At 46.1% G+C, this 23,332-nt stretch overlaps 1 protein-coding gene across 1 annotated transcript; it reads left to right on the forward strand.

Annotated features, from left to right (window-relative positions):
• Positions 1 to 4,012: 4,012 nt before the first annotated feature.
• Positions 4,013 to 12,940, forward strand: TMEM225B (transmembrane protein 225B; the record flags this gene model as incomplete). Its single annotated transcript, XM_080703840.1, has 5 exons — positions 4,013 to 4,153; positions 6,493 to 6,703; positions 8,200 to 8,346; positions 9,475 to 9,612; positions 12,768 to 12,940. The coding sequence occupies 5 exons, from the start codon at positions 4,013 to 4,015 to the stop codon at positions 12,938 to 12,940; spliced, it is 810 nt and encodes a 269-aa protein (XP_080559966.1).
• Positions 12,941 to 23,332: the final 10,392 nt, after the last annotated feature.

The following is a 23,332-nucleotide window of genomic DNA, read 5'->3' on the forward strand; positions in this document are numbered from 1 at the left end:
ATCCCCAGTACTGCAAATAAATAAATAAATAAGTAATAAAAAATAGGGTTTGGGGTGTAATTCAGAAATAGAATGCCCCTGGGTTCAATCCCCAGTACCGGGAAAAAAAGAAAAAAGGAAACTGAGATCCAGGAAGAAGTAGCTTACCCAAAGGCATCCTGCTGAGAATGGTGGTGGAGCTGGAATTCGAATTCCGACCTGGCAGCTCTTGCTGGCGGCTACACACACCCATCTGTGGAGTGAGGTCAGTGCCTTGAACAGCCTAGCGGGGGAACAGGTGAGGTAGCTCCCATGGGCAGGTGCGGGCCGTAGGCAGGCGGGAGCCGAGCCTCGACCTCCGCTGCGCCCTGCGCTCCAGGGGCGCGGGAGACGGCCGCGCGGGAGGGCCCAACCGAAGCTCCAGGACCCGGCCGAAGGGGCAGAGGATCGGGACGTGTCCCGGGCAGAGGGGGGACAGCGCCGGGTGGAGGAGGTGGCCCCACGGGAGGGGAGGAAGGAGGCGGGGTGTCCCTGCTCACCCTGCACCCAGCATCACCTGGCCAGCTGTGGGCGTGCGCGGCGGGGTGTGGGGGCCCGGGGCCAGTCAGGGCCTCTCTGGGGCCTGGGAGGGCGGAGGCAGGGTTGTCAGCATGAGGGAACCTCTGACCACCTTTCTGATTACTGGCCAGAACAGTAGGGAGAGAGGGCTCCTCTGGGTCTGACACTTTCCTCCCAGGTCTCTTTCCCCAGTCCAACCTGGATGGTGTTTTTTTTTTTGTTTTGTTTTGTTGGTGTTGTTGTTGTTGTTGTTGTTGTTGTTGGTGGTGGTGGTGGTGGTGGTGTGTGTGTGTGTGTGTGTGTGTGTGTGTGTGTGTGTGTGTTTTGGTACTGAGGGTGGAAACCAGGGGCTTTTCTACCTCCGGGCTATTCTCCCAGAGTTTTTTTTTTTTTTTTTTTTATAGTTTATTTAGAAACAGGGTCTCACTAAGTTGCTGAGAGCCTCACTAAGTAGCTGAGGATGGCTTCAAACCTGTGCGATCCTCCTGTCTGGGCCTCCCAAACGCTGGGATTACAAGTGTGGGCCACCATGCCCGGCTCTGGGATGGGTTTTAAGTAGCTCAGTCTGATCCCACAGCCCAAGTGGGAATCACTGAACCCAACTGCCAGCCATTGGAGGCTGGAGAGGCTGGTGGCCAGGGTGGCAAGATTCTGGTTCCTGGCTGGCACTGACTGGAGTTCTCCACCAGTAGTTCCTTCTCTTGGCTCTCCTTTTTCTTTTTGGAAGCAAATGCCTCTGATCCTAAAGTCCAGCCTATGCCAGGGCATTTCTCTCTCTTTCTTTTTTTTTTTAAGGTGGGGGGGGTAGTGGAGTTTAAACACAGAGGCATTCTACCTCTGAGCTACACCCTTAGCCCTTTTTCTAAAAAAATTTTCATTTTGAAACAGAATCTTGCTAAGTTGCTGAGGGTTAAATTGCTGAGGCTTGAACCTGCAATGCTCCTGTCTCATCCTCCCAAGTATTGGGATTACAGGCTTGCACCACTTCACCCGGCTTCAGGACATATCCTGTGTGTGTGTGTGTGTGTGTGTGTGTGTGTGTGTGTGTGTGTGTGTGTGAGAGAGAGAGAGAGAGAGAGAGAGAGAGAGAGAGAGAGAGAGAGAGAGAGAGAGAGAAAGAGACTGGGGATTGAACGGAGGGTGTACTACCTCTGAGCTACATCCCCAGCCCTTTTTAAATTTTTTTTTGGAAACGGTCTTACTAAATTGATGAGAGCCTTGCAAAATTGCCAGGCTTCAGTGTTCAGTATATATATAATTTTTTTTTTATACTGAGGAACATTCTATCTCCGAGCTACACCCCCAGCCTATTTTTTATTCTTTTTTTTTTTTTTTTTTTTGCGGGTTTGGGGATGGAACCCAGGGGCATTTGACCTCCAAGCCACATCCCCTGCCCTATTTTTATTCTTTATTTTGAAACAGGGTCTCACTAAGTTGCAGAGGGCCTCACTAAGTAGCTGAGGCTGTTCACGATCCATGATCCTCCTGTCTCTACCTCCTGAATGCTGGGGTTATAAGTGTGCCCCACCACATCTGGCTTCAGTGCATATCTTAAATTGCATATCTTTGGAAGCACAGTTGTCCAGCACTAATACTAAGGGCTGTTTCATGCAGGGACCTGGCCTGGGGCCTGAGGGGGAGGATAAGGCCCAAAGCCAAGCTAAGGAGAGGGCACACAGAAGGTAGTCCCTTGGGTAGTCCCACACTAGGGAGAGAAAAGCACTGTGCTGTGTGACCTGTTGGTGTGTCTCCTCCCCCAGTAGTTGCCGAGAGCCTCTGAGTCCTGTCTCTTGTTTTCATCCCTGAATCCCCACCCTTGTCTCTCGCTCAGCATGGGGCATTCAGTAAGTATTCAGTTCATTTTGGTTGAAGAAATGGATGATGGCTTTTGTCTGGGAGGGCTGCATGGAGTGGGCCAAGCTGCACTCTTGGTGGGGGGTGCAGTCTGAAATGCTTAGGGGAGCCAGGAGGGAACCTGGACAAGGAGGCTGGGCTGTTGGGATGACTGTGATGTTGTGTTTGGGGTCTGGGGAGGGAGGCATGTGGGCATTCAGCAGGAGGGATAGATGCTTAGAGAAATTCATGAAAGGTGCCCTGAGGGTGAGAAAGACTGAGGAGATGGAAGTGAGGGGGGCAGGGAAGGGAGAAAGGCTGGAGCTGCAGGAGGCAGAGAATGGCAGGGAGCGTGAAGAGCTAGGTTATTTTTACACAGGTTGAGGCTGGTGAGCATGGGCAGGAAGGAGCCAGCTAGCAAATGAGATTCTAGCCTTCATTGTCCCATCCAGACAACAACAGCTAAGATGTGGCCATGAGGCCCGGCGTGGTGGTGCACGCTTGTAATCCCCGGGCTTAGGAGGTGGAGACAGGAGGATCACCCAGGTTTGAAGCCAGCCTCACTGGTTTAAGAGACCCTGTTTCCAAATAAAATATAAAATAGGTCTAGGAGTGTAGCCTGGAGGTAGAAGGGTTTCCAGGAACCCCAGAACTCCCCGCTCCCCCCAAAAAGTGGCCATGATTCCTTCCTGTTGTGTTTTAGAGCTAGAAAGATTCCTCACCACTCTCTAGTCTGACCCACTTCATCACTGGATCATGAAAGAAACTGAGGCCCTGGGATTGATGTCACTTGTCAGTCTGACCTGAGGAGCGGTCCAAAGAGTAAAAGGGGGGATTTAGATAGAAGAGAAGGACATAATTTTTCCAGGGGAGAAGAAACCCGTGATCTACAAGAAAGGAAAGCACATTAGATTACTTTTTTTTTTTTTTTTTTTTTGTGGTACTGGGGATGGCACCCAGGGGCTTTGTGCCTCTGGGTTACACACCCAGACCTATTTTTATATTTTATTAGAAACAGGGTCTAAACCGGGCGTGGTGGCGCACGCTTGTAATCCCCGCACTTGGGAGGCTGAGACAGGAGGATCGCGCAAGTTTGAAGCCAGCCTCAGCTACTTAGTGAGGCTCTCAGCAACTTAGTGAGCCCCTGTTTCTAATAAAATATAAAATAGGTCTGGGAGTATAGCCCGGAGGTAGAAAGCCTCTGGGTTCCACCCCCAGTACCACCAAATAAAAAAATAAAAAAGAAACAGGGTCTCACTAAGTTGCTGAGAGCCTCACTAAGTAGCTGAGGCTGGCTTCGAATCTGTGCGATCCTCCTGTCTCAGCCTCCCAAGTGCGGGGATCACAAGCGTGCACCACCACGCCCGGCTCATTAGATTACTTTCCAGTCACCTTGACAGTGTTGAGGAGGAATACTTGTTTGCCCATTAGTAGTGGCCAGCAGGCTTGTTGGACTGCAGTTATCAGTAGCTCTCAAGGGCACCCTCTCCCGGGTTGCAGCAAGGGTCCCTTCTAGATCATGGAGGTCCCACAGTGCCTGGGTGAGCCTGGGTGTTGCACAGGGTGCTGGGAAGAGCAGAAAGAGGGACCCTCCCTCCCACAGCCTTGTTTTTCTGAGCTCACCCTGAACAGCTTGAAAGCCATGGCGCTGCCAAGCTTAGATGGCTTCTTCGGGTCTGGCTTTGGGTGTGGCTTAGAAGGAAGGAATGTTGACTTGGGTGCCTTTCATCTCCCTTTTCACATCTTCCGTTCACCTCCTGATGCCCCTCCTCTGCACTGCCAGGTAGTCAAGCTGGTCGTGACGCACCCTGGGTGCCTCCCAACCAGGCCTCTCCTCCTCCCTGTAGCACTAGGCTTCCAGCCACCTCTGTTCCTTCCCCTGCTCATCACTCACCACCGCAGGAAAGCTCTGCTTTCTCAGAGCTGCTGGGCTCAGCAAAGACAGGGGAAAGCGGACTAGTTGAATAGTTGTAAATGACTACCAGCCCCTTCTCCTATAGGGCGGTTTGAATTTGAGAGGTCTGCCCTCCACCCCTACCTGCAGCCCCTCATCTTGAACCAAGTACATAAGCATAGAACACTGATTTTGACGCTTCTATGAATTGCATTTGGTCCTCCCATGACTTCATTGGGCAGGTGTTATATCCTCCCCTTTCCAAAGGAGGGAACCAAGGTCTAGAGAGTTTGAGCAAGTTCCCAAGACGACACAGGCAGGGAATACACAGCCCAGCTGCTCCTTCAAAAGAAGTTATCTTAGCCAGGCGTGGTGGTGCACGCTTGTAATCCCAGCATTCGGGAGGCTGAGACAGGAGATCACTGTTTGCAGACAGCCTCAGCTACTTAGTGAGGCCCTCTGCAACTCAGTGAGACCCTGTTTCCAAAATAAAGAATAAAAAGTAGGGCTGGGGGTGTAGCTTGGAGGTAGAATGCCCCTGGGTTCAATCCCCAGCACTACCAAAATAAATAAATAAATAAATAAATAAATAAATAAGCCGGGCGTGGTGGCGCACGCTTGTAATCCCCGCACTTGGGAGGCTGAGACAGGAGGATCGCACAGGTTCGAAGCCAGCCTCAGCTACTTAGTGAGGCTCTCAGCAACTTAGTGAGACCCTGTTTCCAAATAAAATATAAAAAAGGTCTGGGAGTATAGCCCGGAGGTAGAAAGCCTCTGGGTTCCACCTCCAGTACCACCAAAAAAAAATAATAATAATAATAAAAAATAAAAAAATAAAGATATCTTACTGACAGAAGAGAAAATAAGCATTGGGCGTGGTGGTGCAGGTTTATAATCCCAGTACTTACTTGGGAGGCTGAGACAGGAGAATCGAGGTTCAAGGCCAGCCTCAACAACTTGTGAGGCCCTTTACAACTTAGTGAGACCCTGGTTCAAAATAAAGACTATAAATAGGCCTGGAATTATAGCTCAGAGGGAAAGAGAGAGAGAGAGAGAGAGAGAGAGAGAGAGAGAGAGAGAGAGAGAGAGAGGGAGAGAGAGAGAATACTAAACCTAATCCACTTTGAGTCCCTGGGTTCCTGTGGCCAGATGACCAGTCAGTGAATAAGGACGCTTGAGACCCACTGTCTCTCTCAAGACCCTCTTCTGCAATCAAAAGGCTACCCCTTGCTGGGCGTGGTGGCACACGCTGTAATCACAACATTTGGGAGGCTGAGACAGGAGGATCACAGTTCTCAGACAGCTTCAGCTACTTAGTGAGGCTCTTTACAACTCAGTGAGACCCTATTTCAAAATAAAGAATAAAATATAGGGCTGGAGGTGTAGCTTGGAGGTAGAATGCACACACGGCTACCACTTGATAAAAAAGAGACGGATGGAGATGTCCTGCTGCCAGTGGGGTGGATGTTAACAGAATCGAAAGTTCACAACTGCAGAGCTGAAGAGGCATGGAAAGGACCCAGCTCATCCTCCTGATTGCACCAGAGGGGGAAATTGGGGCTCAAAGAGGGGCACCCACTACACTCAAGACCACCTATGGAGTTAGGGGCAGATTTTGTGTGTGTGTGTGTGTGTGTGTGTGTGTTACTAGAGATTGAACCCAGGGTCATTTTACCTCTACTCTACACTTCCAACCCTATTTATTTATTTATTGGTGGTACTGGGGATGGAACCTTTCTACCTCTGATCTACACTCCCAGACCTATTTTTATATTTTATTGGAAACAGGGTCTCTTAAGCTAGAGAGACTGGTTTTGAACCTGCGCGATCCTCCTGTCTCTGCCTCCCAAGCGGGGGGATTACAAGCGTGCGCCACCACACCTGGCTTATTTTTTAGATCAAAACAGATTCTTTCTGGGTTACCGAGAGTCTAGTTACATTACCGAGGCTGTCCTTAAACCTCCCATCCTCCTGTCTTAGCTTTCCAAGCACTGGGATTACAGGCATGCGCCACCACAGCTGGCTAGCAGCAGACATTTCGCACATGTTTTGAGTCAGCTGCAGAGGTGTGTAGACTGTAAAGAAAGGCAAATAAACCCCCATTGGTGGAGCCCCATCTCTGTGCCATGCCCGGTGTTAACATTTCCGGCTGTATAATCTCCTTCACAGTGGGCTACAGGATAGTGTGGGAGATGCCCCACCTCTGTTATCACTCTTCCCTTACACAGGCAATACTGACTTTAAAGGACAAGGACACAAAGGGATTCACTTGGGTCATAGTCCCGGCCTTGACCTCCTTGGGCTACCTGCTCATACTGCTGGTCTCCATCTTTCCCTTCTGGGTGCAGCTCACCAACGAGGAGACCCAGGATGTGTTTTTCAGTGGCCTGTTTGAGAACTGCTTCCATATCAAATGCTGGAAGCCTCGACCCTTATCCGGTAAGGAGTGGTGGGGAGTGGGGTTAGGGGAACAGGAGATGGGTCCAGGGTGGGGCCTGAGGGGTGATGGGGGAAGTTGGGGCAGAGAACAATGTGTAATAAACCTGTAAGGGCATTTTCTCTGAGACTACACTGTCTTGGAGTGAAAGAACAGTAGGAGGCTGGGAAGGGGCTGATAATGTCCAAGTGTTGACCCCTTGGAGGAGGGGCGAATGAGCCAAGAGCAAAGTTTATTTCTAGGCCAGGAGTGCTTTGTGTGGGATGATGATGATGATGATGATGTGTGTGTAGGGAGAATGTCCTGCACAGCTCCGAGGAGGAAGCAGTCCCCATGGCTGCCATTAGTCAGCACCAGCAGCACCGTGATGAGTATGTTCAGTCCCATGCCAAGGGAGGGAGCCTGGTTAGCAGTTTGTGGGCTGATTCCAGCCTCCCCCCACTACAAGAAGGCAGCTCTGCAGATAATGTGCTCAGGCCCAGGGACCACATTGGAGAGGGAGTGGACACAAAATATATGAGTTCAGAGGACAGTCAAGGCACTTGAGAATATTTTTGTTGTTGTTGTACTGGAGTTTGAACCCAGGGGCATTCTACCTCTGAGCTATACCCCAGCCCTATTTTGTTTTATTCTTTTGTGTGGTACTGGGGATTGAACCCAGGGGCATTCGACCTCCAAGCTATACCCCCAGCCCTATTTATTTATTTATTTATTTATTTATTTATTTTTGAAGAACTGGGAATGAAACCCAGGGGCATTCTACCTCTGAGCTACACCCTAGCACCCTATTTTTAAATTTTATTTTATTATTTTTTTTGGTGGTACTGGGGATGGAACCTTTCTACCTCTGGGCTACACTCCCAGACCTATTTTTTATATTTTATTTGGAAACAGGGTCTCTTAAGCCAGTGAGGCTGGCTTCGAACCTGCGCGATCCTCCTGTCTCCGCCTCCCAAGAGCGGGGATTACAAGCGTGCGCCACCACACCTGGCTTCATAATATTTGTTAACAACTCAGTCAGGCATGGTGGCGCATGCCTGTAGTCCCAATACTTGGAAGGCTGAGACAGGAGGATCACAGGTTTGAGGCCAGCCTCAGCAACTTAGGAAGACCATCAACAACTTAGCAATACCCTGTTTTGAAATAAAAAATGAAAAGGACTGGGGATGTATCTTGGAGGTAGAATTCCCCTGGGTTCAATCCTAATAATAATAATAATAATAATAATAACAACAACAACAACAACAACAGCAGCAGCAGCAGCAACAACAACAAACACACACAAACATAAAGAACTGATGAACAATTTCAGTGTCTGACATTGTCCATCTACCTTTTCCCTGTATATTTCCATGAGGCCAAGGCATGCTTGGGGCCAGCTTGGGAGGGTCCCAAGGTTGGTCCCAAGGCCGTGCTTTGGAATGTGAGTGTGGAGGCTCCGGGGCTCTGCCCTCTGTGGGCAGGGTCCCCAGCTCAGCCCTTCCTCTCTGCCCTGCAGTTTACATCCTCCTTGGCCGAGTCTTCCTGCTCTCTGCAGTTGTCTTGGCTTTCTTCACCACCTTTCTCATGGTGTCCTTCGCGTCTGGTCTCTTCCCGAGGACCTGGAATCACAGTGTTATATCAGCCTGCATCAGCTTCCTCACAGGTGTGGAGCTGCCAGGCAGGCCTTGTCCTTTACCAGGGTCTGGGAGGGGTGTGTCAGAAGAGGGTGGTTGGTATCCATGATACCAAGAGAAACTTTTTTTGTGGGGAGGAGTAGACTGGGGATTGAACTGAGGGCATTTACCTCCAAGCTACACCCCAGCCCTTTTTATTTTGAAGCATAGGCCTGCATGGTTGCTGAGGGTCTCCCTACGTTGCTGAGGCCAGTCTTGATCCTCCTGTTTCAGCCTCCCAAGTACTGGGATTACCAGTGTGCACCACCACACCTGGCTTGCCTTCTCTATGGAGTGACTGGTCTCCATGCCTGCTCTTTCAGAATTTCTGATACCTTTTGTCTGGGGCTTCTCAACACTATTGTTGGGTTGGGGCATTTGCCTGGGAAATCACCTTGCTATCCCAGGGCCTTTCATAGAATCTGGAAAATTATAATTTAATTTTATAATATAAATGAAATATCAATGCTTCCTGAATGAAGGAAGGGAAGACACCATCTCTGCCCTTTGGGACTTTTTTTTTTTTTTTTGGTGGTCCTGGGATTCCTGGAAACCCTTCTACCTCCGGGCTACACTCCCAGACCTGTTTTTAACTTTTTATTTGGAAACAGGGTCTCTTAAACCAGCACAGCTGGATTCAAACCTATGCAATCCTCCTTTCTCCACCTCCCAAGCGCGGGGATTACAAGCCTGCGCCACTACACCCAGCTCTTTGGGACCTTTTGACATTTGAAAAGGGTGAACAAGGCCCCACACTGGGAAGTTCCCAGGCCAGTGGAGGAGGCAGAACATGTACGGTGGGAAAATCAGACTGAGTTTCAACCTGGGTCACATCGAGAGGGCCCAGCCGGAAGGGAGTCTAGGGCACAGATGCAGAGGGCACCAGGAAGGGATTTCTGATGATGGGCCCCTGGGCGGTGAGGCACATGGCTTCGGGATGACTTGGGAAGGAGGGAGGGACAGGCATGCCGGCAAGGGTTGTTGGCTAGAGAGGACAAAGGGTGCAGGCAGGGAAGGAGCCTCCAAGCAGAAGCCATGTCTGATTCAGTGTGAGGAAGGCTGGGGCAAAGGCAGGAAGCCCATGAGGAGAGCGAGGGTGACCCCCTGCGACCCTGCAGGGGCCTGTGCCTTCCTGGCTTTGTTACTGCACGCCCTGGAGATCCGGGACCTGAGGATGAAGCCCAGCCCACCACAGTTCTCCGTGCAATGGCCATACTACATCCTGGGCTTTGACATCCTTCTGTTCCTAGTGGTTGGTGAGTGTCCCTCTCAAAGCCCCTCTCCCTTCCTTCCATCAGCAACTAGGACCCTCTCTGGGGAGGCACTCTATGAATTCTCTAGAACTGCTCTTCTGTAAAATGGTAGCTACTTAACAGAGCTATTTAACTCTAAGAGAAGGAAGGAAGGAAGGAAAGGAAAGGAAGAAGGGAAGGAAGGAAGAGGGTCTCACTAAGTTGCTGAAACTAGCCTCAAACCTGCCATCCTCCTGTTTTACGCCTTCCAAGTACTGGGCACATGCCACCACATCCAGCTAGATGTTAAATTTTATTGGATACTTTTTTTCTTTTTTTTCACATATTAGATCATTAGCTTTTCTGTTAACCTGTTAATGTGGCAGAAATAACTTTATCTCTAAATTTAAACCTTGTGTTTGTGAAACAAATCTACCCAGCCCATTAGTTATTGTCTTCCCTCCCTCCCTTTCTTCTTCCTTTCTTTCTTTTTGGAACTGAGGATTGAACCCAGTGGTATTCTGCTTCCAAGCTATATCCCTAGTCCTTTTTATTTTGAAACAGGGTTCCACCAGATTGCTGAGGGTCTCACTAGTTTGCTGAGGCTGACCTTGAACCTGCGATCTTCTTGTCTCAGCATCCTGAGTACTGGGATTACAGGCATGCATCACATGCCCAGCTGCCCTGAGTCTGTTTTGCTGTTTCTGCAGCCGCTTCTTTGTGGTGCCTTGTTTCCTGGTGTGTGTGTGTGTGTGTGTGTGTGTGTGTGTGTGTGTGTGTACAGTGTGTCCACGCATGTGTGTGTATGTGTGATTTTCCACTGCCAATTCATTTTCCTTGAAATTTTATTTGTGGAAAGGCTTTGAAACCTGGGTTGAAAGTGTTTCTTCCCAGAAGAACTGGGATTGCAGTTGTTTCTTCCTGGAGCTTGGGTTCACAAACAAAATTTATAGCTGCAGAGTCACATAACAACAGCACGGGGCTAGGATGTAATTCATTTGTAAAGTGCTTGCCTAGAGAGCAGGAGGCCCTGGGGTCATTTCTCAGCAGTTATTTAATTAAAAAAATTATTATTATTATTATTTTGTGTGTGTGTGTGTGCGCGTGCGTGTGCGCGCGGTACTAGGGATTGAACCCAGGGACATTCTACCTCCGAGCTACACCCCCAGCCCTATTTTATTCTTTTATTTTGAAACAGGGTCTCACTAAGTTGCAGAGGGCCCCACGAGGTTGCTGAGGCTGGCCATGAACTTGTTATCCTCCTGTCTTAGCCTCCCAAGTGCTGGGATTAAAAGTGTATGCCACCACACTTGGCTCCAGCAGTTAAAACAAAAAGCAAAAAACCAACATATGTTCATGAATTCTCAATCACTATACATAACTTTGAGGTTCAACTTTATACAGCAGAATCTTACTGGATTTCTCATCTTGAGATGAGCCCTGGGCCCTTTCATATACATATACATATACATATACATATACATATACATATACATATACATATACATATACATACATATACATGTGTGTATGTGTGTGTTTGTGTGTGTGTCTGTATTTTTTTGCCCCAAATAGCTAACATAATAAAAACGCAGGGTTTCCTGAGTTGGATGTTTATCTCCCAGGTGCAGATTAATGTGTGTTTGCTTAATTATCTAGAGCCCTGTTTTCACTTTGGTTTTAGCTTCTAAGGATACCTTAATTTGGTGATAGTGTGGTGATGCATCTCAAAATATATATCTTTTTGGTACTGTGAATTAAACTCAGGGTGTTCTACCATTGAGCTACAACCTCAGCTCTTTTTAACTTTGTTTTGAAACAGGGTCTTGCTAAGTTGCTGAGGGCCTTGCTAAATTGCTAAGGCCGTCCTCCCGCCTGCAAGCCTCCTGTCCCAGCCTCCCAAGTACTGGGATTAACAGGCGTGCGCTACTACACTGCTTTAAAAATAATTTTTAAGTTGATATTTTATTTAGAATCTTTGCTGTTTTTAGTGGGAGAGAATCTGATGTATTATAATAATGAAAATAGAACTTAAAAAAATCTAAATACAGTATTTCTTCACTTAGCTATCTCTATTTTTTTTTTTTTTTCCTTTTTGGCAATACTGGGTATTGGACCCAGGCCTTGCACATGCTAGATAAGTACACTACCACAGAGCTACATCTCCAGCCCCTGAATTTGTTCTTATGAACATCAGTTGTTGTTTTTTTACTTTACTTTCCTGGGGGTCTTTTTTTTTTTTTTTTGCAGGTCTGGGGATAGAACCCAGAGGCATTTGACCTCCGAACTATACCCCCTGCCCTATTTTTTATTCCTTATTTTGAAACAGGGTCTCACTAAATTGCAGAGAGCCTCACTAAGTAACTGAGGCTGTCCACGAACCACGATCGTCCGGTCTCAGCCTCCTGAATGCTGGGATTACAAGCGTGCACCACCACGTCCGGCTTCCTAGGTTTTCTATTGGTCTTTCCTTTCTCTAAAGCTTGTGTACTTACCTATTATTAGGATAGAAACATTGCTGTGATGCCTTTCAGCTATGGTGATGAACCTATAATTTTTTTTGGTGTGTGTGTGGTACCGAGGATGGAACCCAGGGGCATTCTACCTCTGAGCCACACCCCCTCCCTATATTTTCTTGTTTATTTTTTAAAACAGAGTTTCACTGAGTTGCAGAGGGCCTCACTAAGTAGCTGAGGCTGTCTGCGAACCATGATCCTCCTGTCTTAGCCTCCCAAATGCTGGGATTACAAGTGTGCGCCACCATGCCGGCTATTTTTTTTTTTTTTTTAAACCTGGGATTGATCTCAGAAACATTCTGCCGAGCCACACTCCCAGCCCTTTTTATTTTGAAACAGGCTATTGCTAAGTTGCTGAGGTCTCACTGAGTTGCTGAGGCTGACATCAAACCTGTGGTCTTCCTGTCTCAGCCTCCCATGTACTGCTACAACAGGTGTGCACCACCCTCAGCTCGTTTCTTTGATCTTTATCCATCTATTTGTTTTCCTTGTCCTTTGACACGTTCTGTTTCCCCTTCCATCTTTGTAATACTCCGTTGGAAGGGAGAACCATGGCGGTAGACCTAGAAGCAGAGGGATTCGCCTTAGAAGAGGGAGCTCCTGACCTTCACAGCACACAGCCTGGCCCCATCTCCCCTGACCCAAGTTTTTGCTGTTACCTAGGTGCCATCTGCCTCTTTCAAGACAAAGCTTGCCTCAGCTGCCGCCTGTCGCTTGCGTGCCAGAGTGCTGAAGAGGGCCAGGAGATCCCGCACCTGGAGAAGCTGGAAAGCTTAGGCGGAGAACCGAGCTCAGTACGAAAGGAGATGTTGCTGAGCGAAGAGACAGTTATCTAACCCAGGATATGGCCTCGCTACCCTTCTTCCAGCTGCGAGCGTGCGGGCGCTTGTGCGTGCGCTAGGTGGACGTTGCTCCTCCTTCTTGGTTAGTCTCTGCTGCCTTTGCGTAGAGCGGCAAGTCAGCCCTCCTCTCCTCGGTACTTGCAAAGATTTGGTCTTGGTGATATTTGAAATTTGTTAAAAATTTTCTTGGAACTCTTCTGGGCTCCCCCCACACCCGTCCCTCCACAGGTATTTCCAATAAAAGAAGGGCTACTCTCTTGACCCATACTTCAAAAACCAAGCCTGGAGGCCAGGAGGGGAGGGAAGACCATCACAAGACGATCAGGTCAAGTGGGGTTTTATAAAACAGTATACAGAATGTAACCACAGTAGGAGGTGCTGGGTTGATGACATTAAAAAGTGATATTCTCAGGTAAGAGAGTGATTGAATGCAGGAAACTTCTTTTGCTCTCTTTCTTTCTTGTTCTAGGGATTGAACCCAGGGACATTCTGTCTCTGAGCTAGACCCCCAGCCATTTTTATTTTTTATTTTGAAATAGGGTCTCACTAAGTTGCTGAGGATTGGGCTATATTGCAGACAAGTCAGCCCCCAGCACATGGGCATTCCCTCCATCCTGTGGGAGAGCCACAGGCCTTCAAAGTGCAGTCAGGCTACTTCTCTCTCTCTTCGAGTTTTGGGGACATTAAGTATGTTGGCATGCTTCATACATATCTGTTCCTGTGAGTATCGATGCCTTTCTGAATGCCAGTCTCTCTGACTCCAATGCCTTTCATTATCTTTTTCTGCTTGGGAAAATCCTCCTCATAGCTATAATTCCAACTGAAATAGCACCCGTTCTGTGATACCTTCTGAGAAAACCCTCCAGTTGCACACAGGATTAGATGCTTCTTTATTTCTTTTTCCCAGATAATTTTGTATACATCAATTCTACAGCAATTTTATTATGGATAAAATACCAAAAATACAAAGTTAAAAAATATGTAGTCATACTTCCTCCTCTATGTATCAGGGAATAATTTGGAGTAGACTAATGTTCCTGTCAAGAATGATAAAACAAACCCAGCATTTGGACAGCCTCAGCTACTTAGTGAGGCCCTTTGCAACTCAATGAAACCCTGTTTCAAAATAATAAAAAATAGGGCTGGGGGTGTAGCACAGAGGTAGAATGCCCCTGGGTTCCATCCCCAGTACCACACATACACACACAAAAAGAATAAGAAAACATTTTGATAAAATACAAAAGTTTTGCTGAATCTTTTGGAAAGATGGCGACCTGGGGAAGCAGCATATCTCAGTCCTACTGACAATCTCTATCACCATGAATACAGCATCATTTTTTTTTTTTTTTGCAGTACTGGGGATGGAATCTAGGGGCATTCTACCTCTGAGCTACACCCCCAGCTTGATTTTTTTTTTTTTTAATGCTCTGTGTTTAAAACAGGGTCTCACTGAGTTGCAAGGGATCTCACTAAGTAGCTGAGGCTGGCAGCAAACTGTGATCCTCCTGTCTCAGCCTCCTGAATGCTGGGATTACAATTGTGCACCACCATGCCCGGCTGAAAACAGCATCTTGACAAAAGAAAGTAACCAGGATAATAACAGAGCATCGAGAATTGAAAGGCAGTGAACAAAGCTCTAGAAGGCAGATCAAAAGCAGAAATGTACTTGGCCCACTGCTGGTTGCAGCCGTGGGGGCCACAGCAGTGCCATCTTGCCTCACTGCACTGGAACTGCTGGCACTGCACCTCCAGAGGCCACCAGTAAAAAAGCCAAAGAAATCAAGGGTGGTGCGCAAGCTTGTAATCCCAGCATTTGGGAGGCTGAGACAGTAGGATCACTGTTCGCGGATAGCCTTGGCTACTTCGTGAGGCCTTTTGCAACTCAGTGAGACGCTGTTTCAAAAATAAAGAAGTTAAAAAGGGCTGAGGGTGAGGCTTGTAGCTCGGAGGTAGAATGCCCCTGAGTTCCATCCCAACTACTGGAAAAAAAAAATCCAACAACTTGAAATGAAGTAAGTGGCTGCAGTTCATCAGCATTGTAAGTGGTTGGCTCCTCCTGGGTGGACATCTTGCAGCACTGGCAGTAGAGATTACCATGCCCTCCAGAGGTGCAGAGCACCACTCAACAACACTGTCAGTTAATCAGCTGTCCCTGTGGGAAACCACCCAGTGAGGCTGCAGGGACTTGAGTAGCAAGCAATAGATTTTCAGGGTCTGAGACTCCTCAGTTTACCCTAGTGAAGGTGGGAGTGGAGTCTACTGTCAGATACAGTAGAGGTGCTGATTAGCAGACAGCCCCCAGGGCCAAGTAGGCAAAAGGCCTACAGTCCCAAGGGCTCAGAGCCCTACCAGGGCATCCAAGATCACCACAGACCACCCAGTCATGGTGACTGAGAAGAAGTCATACCAACCCAATCCTAGCTGTGGAGAATGCAAACTCCTGCATATACACCGAGACTGGTCTCAGCAGCACCCACCGCCTATACAGCAGGGAGAGACGCAGATTCAGTGTCACTGAAAAGCATGGGAAGCTGCACTTAACGCTAGATCTAGCCCCAGTGATACTCAGCCACCTACATAGACTGAGAGAATCTCAGAGACAGGGCCATTTTGAGAGCTCAGAGACCCAGGGTTGCAGTGGGAAATTTGCCAGTGGCACTTGGCACTGGCCAGGCTCCAAATCATTGAAGGAGACCAAAACGTGCAGCTATAAACTGAAATCATTACTATAGGTTACAGGGCAAATGAGGGTTCTTAGAACACACTTGAGGCTGGGCGTGGTGGCGCACACTTGTAATCCCCGCGCTTGGGAGGCAGAGACAGGAGGATCGCGCTGGTTTGAAGCCAGCCATGCGTGCTGGTTTAGGAGACCCTGTTTCCAAATAAAAATGCAAAAATAGGTCTGGGAGTGTAGCCCGGAGGTAGAAGGGCTTCCAGGAACCCCAGTACCACCAAAAACAGCAACAACAACAACAACAACAACAACAACAAAGAACACACTTGAGAACCTATTATAATATAAACCTTAAACAGCTAAAAGAATCCACGCAGACCCAGGAGGATTGCAGGGGCCAAGTCTGCTCAGTATTCATTGATTTGTATTATTTTGTTGGTTTTTTTTTTTTTGTGTGTGTGTATGCTAGTTTGTTTGCTCTCCTTCTCACCCTTTTACAAGCTTCTTCCCTCATACTTATCTACTCTCTTCTGTCCACCCCTTTTCCTTTATTCCCTTCCTTTTTTCTTTTTCTTATATTAAATTCACTTCATATCACTATACTAAATACTCTACATTGGCTACTAGAAATCCTACTCCTACTACATAATTCACTATCTCTAATCTCTACTATATATTACCTTATCAAAATAAAACTCATTTTATTCAATCCTATCTGCTACTTTACCCTATTCTTGCATTTATTACTTTATCATCTTCCTCCTCATTCAAACCTCACCATTGAATACAACACAACTTTCCCTGTATATACCAGCTGACAACTACAGAGTGAGAGAAAGCTATCAAAAGCAACAAAGATGCCAACTTAAGAAGCCTGAAATCATGAGGAGGAGGAAGATCAAGGAAGCAGTGAGCTCCCACAACCCTACAATAACAGAACCCAACAACACAGAATTGCAGAGATTGTAAGAAGGACAAATCAGAAATTTGACAGTAGAAATGATAGAGGATTAAAAAAAATTAGAGCCTGAAAGAAAGAAAGAAAGGAACAGATAAAGAATCTGACACTGTGAACAGGGATCAGAAAGAAGCTCCGAAGGAAGTGAAGGGTGCAATAATTGAAGTGAAGGCATCCGTATAAACAATATATTAGACCACATGGAAAACAGACTCTTGCTCTTCCATAAGATGATAACTCCGAAAATGAATGTATAGCATAAAATTTAAAAAAATTGACAGCATGAATTGGACATTGATGAGATATAGGCCTATATTAAAAGAGCTAACCCAAGAATAATAGGTATAGAAGAAGAAATAGAAGCCGGGCATGGTGGCACATGCTTGTAATCCCAGCATTCGGGAGGCTGAGACTGGAGGATCGTGGTTCGCAGACAGCCTCAGCTACTTAATGAGGTTCTTCACAACTCAGTGAGACCCTGTTTCAAAATAAAGAGTAAAAACTTGGGCAGGGAGTGTAGCTTGGAGGTCAAATGCCTCTGGGTTCCATCCCCAGAACCGCAAAAAAAAAAAAAAAAAAAAAAAAAAGAGAGAGAGAGAGAGAGAGAGAAAATAGAAAGTGAAACCAAAGGGATCAACAATCTCTTCAAAGAAATAATAAATAATATCCAACAATTTCTAAACCTAGAAAAGAAGTTGATATACAGGTACAGAAAACTTACAGAACCCCCTTTGGATAAGATGAGAAGAGTCACCATGTCACATAATAGTCAACTGACTATCATAGCAGCTAAAGAAAGAATCTTAAAGGCAACAAAAGCAAAAGAACAAATGGCATTCAGAGGCAAACCAATTAGGATCACTCCAGACTTCTCAAATTAAGTCATGAGAGGCAGGAGAGCCTGGAGCAACATATTCCAAACTCTGAAAGAAAAAAAACTTGCAGCCCCAAATTTTATACCCAGTAAAATTATCTCTCAAATTAGACAGGGAAATCAAAATCTTCCATGACAAATAGAAGCTGAAAGAATTTATGTCTTTCAAACCAGCACTAGAGAAAATAGAGATTAACTGCAAAGAAGAAATAATAAATGCCAGAACCAGAGAAACAATGATTTCTACCAAACAAGCAAGTAAGCAAAGATAAAAAATACCTAAAACAGAAGTTAAAACTCAAAATATTAGGAATTTCAATATCACCTCTCAATAATCATGCTGAATATAAATGGCCTCAACTCCTCAATAAAAAGACATAAGGTTGTTGGGCGTGGTTGCGCACGCTTGTAATCCCAGCATTCGGGAGGCTGAGACTGGAGGATCGCACTTCGCTGACAGCCTCAGCTACTTAGTGAGGCCCTCCACAACTCAGTGAGACCCTGTTTCAAAATAAAGAATAAAAAATAAGGCAGGGGGTGTAGCTTGGAGGTTGAATGCCCCTGGGTTACATCCCCAGACCCACACCAAAAAAAAAAAAAAGATATAAGGTGGCAAAATGGATTAAAAATCAGAATTCATGTATCTGTTACCTGTAAGAAACACACTTTAAAAGTAAAGATAGTAACAAACTAAAGGTGAAGAGCTGGAGCAAGGTAATCCATGCCAACACAACTTGAAGACAAGCAGGAGTAGCAACTATGAGTTCAGACAAATTAGGCTTCAAGCCGAAGATTATCAGAAGAGACAAAGAAGGTTATTTTTTTTTTTTTACTAGTAAAAGGAACAATCCAGCAAGAGGAAATAATGATAGTCAACATGATAGAGTGCCTCCAGGGCACAATCTTTAGTACTTACACATACACACACACACACACACACACACACACACACTTGAATAAAAAAAAGGGGGTGGGGGAGACTTAAACAGGCTCTAGGAAAAGAAAATATGTATATAGAGAATAAACATATAAATGTTTAATTCTGTTGTTCATTAGGAAAATTCAAAATTAAAACCACTATGTAAAGCCAGGCGTGGTGGCACACACTTGTAATCCCAGCACTTGAGAGGCTGAGACAGGAGGATCGTACAGGTTCAAAGCCAGCCTCAGCTATGGAATGAGACCCTGTTTCCAAACAAAAGTATAAAATAGGTCTGGGAGTGTAGCCCAGAGGTCGAAAGCCCCTGGGTTCCACCCCCAGTACCACACACACACAAAAAAAGAAAACCACTATGTAAGGTGGGGTGTGGTGGCGCAGGTTTGTAATCCCAGCGCTTGGGAGACTGAGACAGGAGGATCACACAGTTTCAAAGCCAGCCTCACCTACTTAGTGAAACTCTCAGCAACATGTGAGACCCTGTTTCAAAATAAAGTATAAAATAGGTCTGGGAGTATAGCCTGGAGGTAGAAAAGGCCCTTGTTTCCACCCTCAGTACAAAAAAAAAAACAAAAACAAAAACAAAAAACAAAACCACTATGTAATACCACTACCTACACATCAAAATCATCAAAAACCTGGGTGTGGTGGTAAACATAATCCCAGCTACTCAGAAGGTTGAGACAGGAGGATTATAAATTCAAGGCAGGCTGGATAACTTAGCAAGACCCTATCTCCAAAATAAAAAGGAATGAGGATGTAGTTCAGTGGTCGAGCACCCTGGTTTCAATTTCCAGTTATCCTTCATCATATAAGAGAGTAAGATAGATAATACCTATATTGACCAGAATATAGATCAATTTGAGCTCACAGACATGGCTGGTGAGAGTGAAACAGACTCCATTTGAAATGAAAAGTTCCAAATTATTTTAACTTCTAAACTTCTTGGTAACTGCTTTTACTTCCTCCTACTGAGGACAGATGGCAAGGACTGTCCTCAAGACTGACAACTTGTCTGGCTAATTATATCTTCATGTGTGTATTTCCTGCCTTTTGATCCATCTTATAAAAGATTTCCTCACCCTTAAGCCCCTCCCCAAAGATGAAGAATTGAGACAAAAAAAGATCTCCTTTATCTTCCTCAAAGTCAGCTTTGAATAAATCTATTTTCCTCACCAATCACTCTGAAGTATGAAAAATAGTTAAGCTTGTTTTTTTGCCTCTATGGTGCAGTACAACTGAGCATATATACATACAACTCAGCAATCCTTTTTTTTGCGGGTCTGGGGATGGAACCCAGGGGCATTTGACCTTTGAGCTACATCCCCTGCCCTATTTTTAATTCTTTATTTTGAAACAGGGTCTAACTGAGTTGCAGAGGGCCTCACTAAGTAGCTGAGGCTGTCAGCGAAGTGCGATCCTCCAGTCTCAGCCTCCCGAATGCTGGGATTACAAGTGTGAGCCACTGCGCCCGGCTAATCCTTCTTCTTTATTATTACTCAATGGGACTATGCATATATGCTACCAAAAGACATAGTCATAGCTGCACAAGGCCCGGTAATCCCAAACTGGAGTAACCTAAATTCCATCTATAGTTGAATGAACAAGTATACTTTGATGCATTCATACAATGAAATATTATACAATAGCAATTAGAGTGAAAGAATTAAAAAAACTTTAATAGATGACATCAATCACAGACTGACCCCCCATGAATTGCAAATGATTTTCAAATGAAAGCATAACCAAGGAACATGGAGGAGCAGTGAATGGCTTCATTTTCTGTCTAGTAGGAGTTCCAGAAAAGAACAGAGGGAATGCCATGGAGACAGTATTCAAAACAAAAACAAAAACAAAAACAAGGAACAACAACAACAACAACAAAAAAAAAACTGGCTGTAAGCCAGGCATGGTGATGCACACTTGTAATCCCAGCTTTTGGGAGGCTGAGACAGGAGGATCAGGGTTCGCGGACAGCTTCAGCTATTTAATGAGGCCCTCTGCAACTCAGTGAGACCCTGTTTCAAAATAAAGAATAAAAAATAGAGTAGGGGGTGTAGCTCAGAGGTCGAATGTCCTTGGCTTCCATCCCTAGTACCACAAAAAACAAAAACTGGCTGTAAAAACAATGTAAAAGGAAGAGAAATCTTGAAAGAAAGACAGAAAAATGCAGATTCCCACACCGGGCGTGGGGACACATGCTTGTAATCCCTGAGCTTGGGAGGTGGAGACAGGAGGATCACGCAGGTTCGAAGCCAGCCTCTCTGGTTTAAGAGACCCTGTTTCCAAAAAAAAAAAAAAAAAAAAAAAAAAAAAAAATATATATATATATATATATATATATATATATATATATATATATATATATATTAGGTCTGGGAGTGTAGCCTGGAGGTAGAAGGGCTTCCAAGAACCCCAGTAACACCAAAAGAAAAAAAAAAAAAAGCAGATTCCCTGCAAAGAAATGTCAATTTAAGACTTCTTTTTTTTGGGGGGGGGTACTGGCGATGGAACCCAGGGACACTCTACCTCTGAGCTATACCCCCAGCCCTATTTTTTTTTATTCTTTTATTTTGAAACAGTGACTCACTGAGTTGCAAAGAGCCTCACTAAGTAGCTGAGGCTGTCTGCGAACCACGATCCTCCAGTCTCAGCCTCCTGAATGCTGGGATTACAAGCGTGCGCCACCACGCCCAGCTAATTTAAGACTTCTAATCAGTGACAATATTTAAAAGACAATAGATTAATATCTTCAAGGTGCCAAGGAAAAATTACAGGTAATATAGAAACCTATATTGAAATGAGGGCAAAATATAGTGGCAGGAAAAGACACATAAAGGTTAACAAAGTTTATTACCCATAGACTCAAAAATAACGACTGATATGGTTGTAAGGATATTGTGGGCTCTTTTCTTTGTTTCAAATAGATATGTTGGATCTGGAAATTAAATAACTAATAGCTCAGTGCAAGTTAAGTAAATCTCTATTACAAAGTCAGTAGGAAATAGAAAAAGAAGAGAAGAAAAGCAGAGAGCCTGAAAGACATGCTAAAAAGCCCAAAAATAGAACTCTCCCTCCTTTCAGGCCACAGTCCTTAAAAACAATTTTCTTATTGGTATATTCTTATCAGCATTATCAAATTAACAGGCTAGCAACTCATTTTATTTATTTATTTAGCAGGTCTGTGGATGGAACCCAGAGGCATTCGACCTCTGAGTGATACCCCCTGCCCTATTTTTTATTTTGAAGGAGGGTCTCACTGAGTTTCAAAGAGCTTCACTAAGTAGCTGAGGCTGTCTGTGAACCTCCATCCTCCGGTCTCAGCCTCCGGAATGCTGGAATTACAAGCGTGTGCTACCACGCCCGGCTAGCTCTTGCTATCTTTATAGCTTTAAGATGTGCCAGACAAAGCTACTTGTGATCTTAGGGCTCTTAATTGCATACATATGTTTTTAAGTCTAAGGATTCTAATTGCCTCTACATTCTTACTATGGGTTGACATCAGAGGAAAGGAGAGGGGAGGAGGAACCCTGAAGTGTAACAGGCAAAGCTGTTGTTTCTCCCTGCCTGAGAACCTGCATGGCACCCAGCCTCTTACTGCCTTTTACATTTTTATTGGAAATCAATACCAGAGCAATTTCCCAATACTGGCAAAACAATTAAAGAACACAGGAGGAGAAACTGAAGCTGGGCATGGTGATGCACAGTTGAAATCCCAGTATTTGGGAGGCTGAGACAGGAAGATTGCAAGGAAGATTGCAGGTTTGAAACCAGCCCCAACAACTTATTGAGACCATGTTTGTTAAAAAAAAAAAAAAAAATCGGGCTGGAAGTATACCTTGGAGGTAGAAACTTCCCTGAGTTCAATCCTCCCTTTCCTCACAAAAAGGGGAAAAAACTGGGCTGCAAACTCTTTGGGTATACAGAAATAATAGAACAATTTTGACTTTATTTTCTTTTTCTTTCTTTCTTTTTTTTTTTTTTTTTTTTTACTGGGGATTGAACTCAGAGGCATTCTGCCTCTGAGCTATACTCCCCACCTTATTTTATTTTGTATTCTGAAATGGCGTCAGAGGGCCAAAGTTGCAGAGGGCCTTGCCTCCCTCGAATTTGCAAATCTCCAATCACAGCCTCTCAAGAACTGGGTAGGATTACAGCAAAAAGGTAAAGCAAAATCTCTAAACCGCAATAATAAAAATGAGTAGGTGTTTAAGATACACAGCGAACTCTTTTCACTAGGACTTGTGCTTCGATGTGTGAACTGCGAATTCAAATGAACAGTGACTTCGTGTCCAGTGTGTCTGGCGAAGCACCAAGACCTTCCCACAGAGAGAAAGCAGGTGCACAGGCACTGAGGTGCAAAGGCGCCTCCGAGGGCCTGTGGGGGCGAGCGACCAGCGAGACACACCTCCGAGAGTCCTAGAGAGGAAGCGGAAGGGCGCTTCCGGTGCGCACCTGTCTGACAGCCCCCGCCACTCACTTCCGGTCCGCGGCGGGCCGGGCGAGCCGGGCGCGGGTGCGGCCCGCGGGTAAGAGCTGGGTTAGGGCTGCGTGGGGCGGGGTCGTGGCCGTGGCCCCGCGGCCCGGCCGGGCTGTAGTACCGCTGTGGCTGCGGCGCGGAGCTCCTGCGGGGGTCGGGACTCGGACGGGCCGCGCCGCGCCCCGGTGGGCTCAGGTAGGAGCGAGGCTGGTCCCGCCTGGCCAGGTTTGGCCTAAAGCTGGGCGTCCAGGCACCCGAGGAGATACTGAACCCAGGAAAACCCTTGGAAAAGTGAGAGCAATCGTCTTGGAGCAAGACCTAGAGCAGTCATCTTGAGACTCGCAGGGAGGCACCGTCTGGGTGTCAAGTGCCGGGGGGCCGGGATGGGGCCTGAAAGAGGATTGAGGACCTCTCTTGCCTGTCGGGGAACTGGTAGGGGAGACACTGATAAACATTTGCAGTA

The sequence above is a fragment of the Muscardinus avellanarius genome (genome assembly GCF_963383645.1).
Source record: "Muscardinus avellanarius genome assembly, chromosome: 10".
In the NCBI taxonomy this organism is placed as follows: Eukaryota; Metazoa; Chordata; class Mammalia; order Rodentia; family Gliridae; genus Muscardinus; species Muscardinus avellanarius.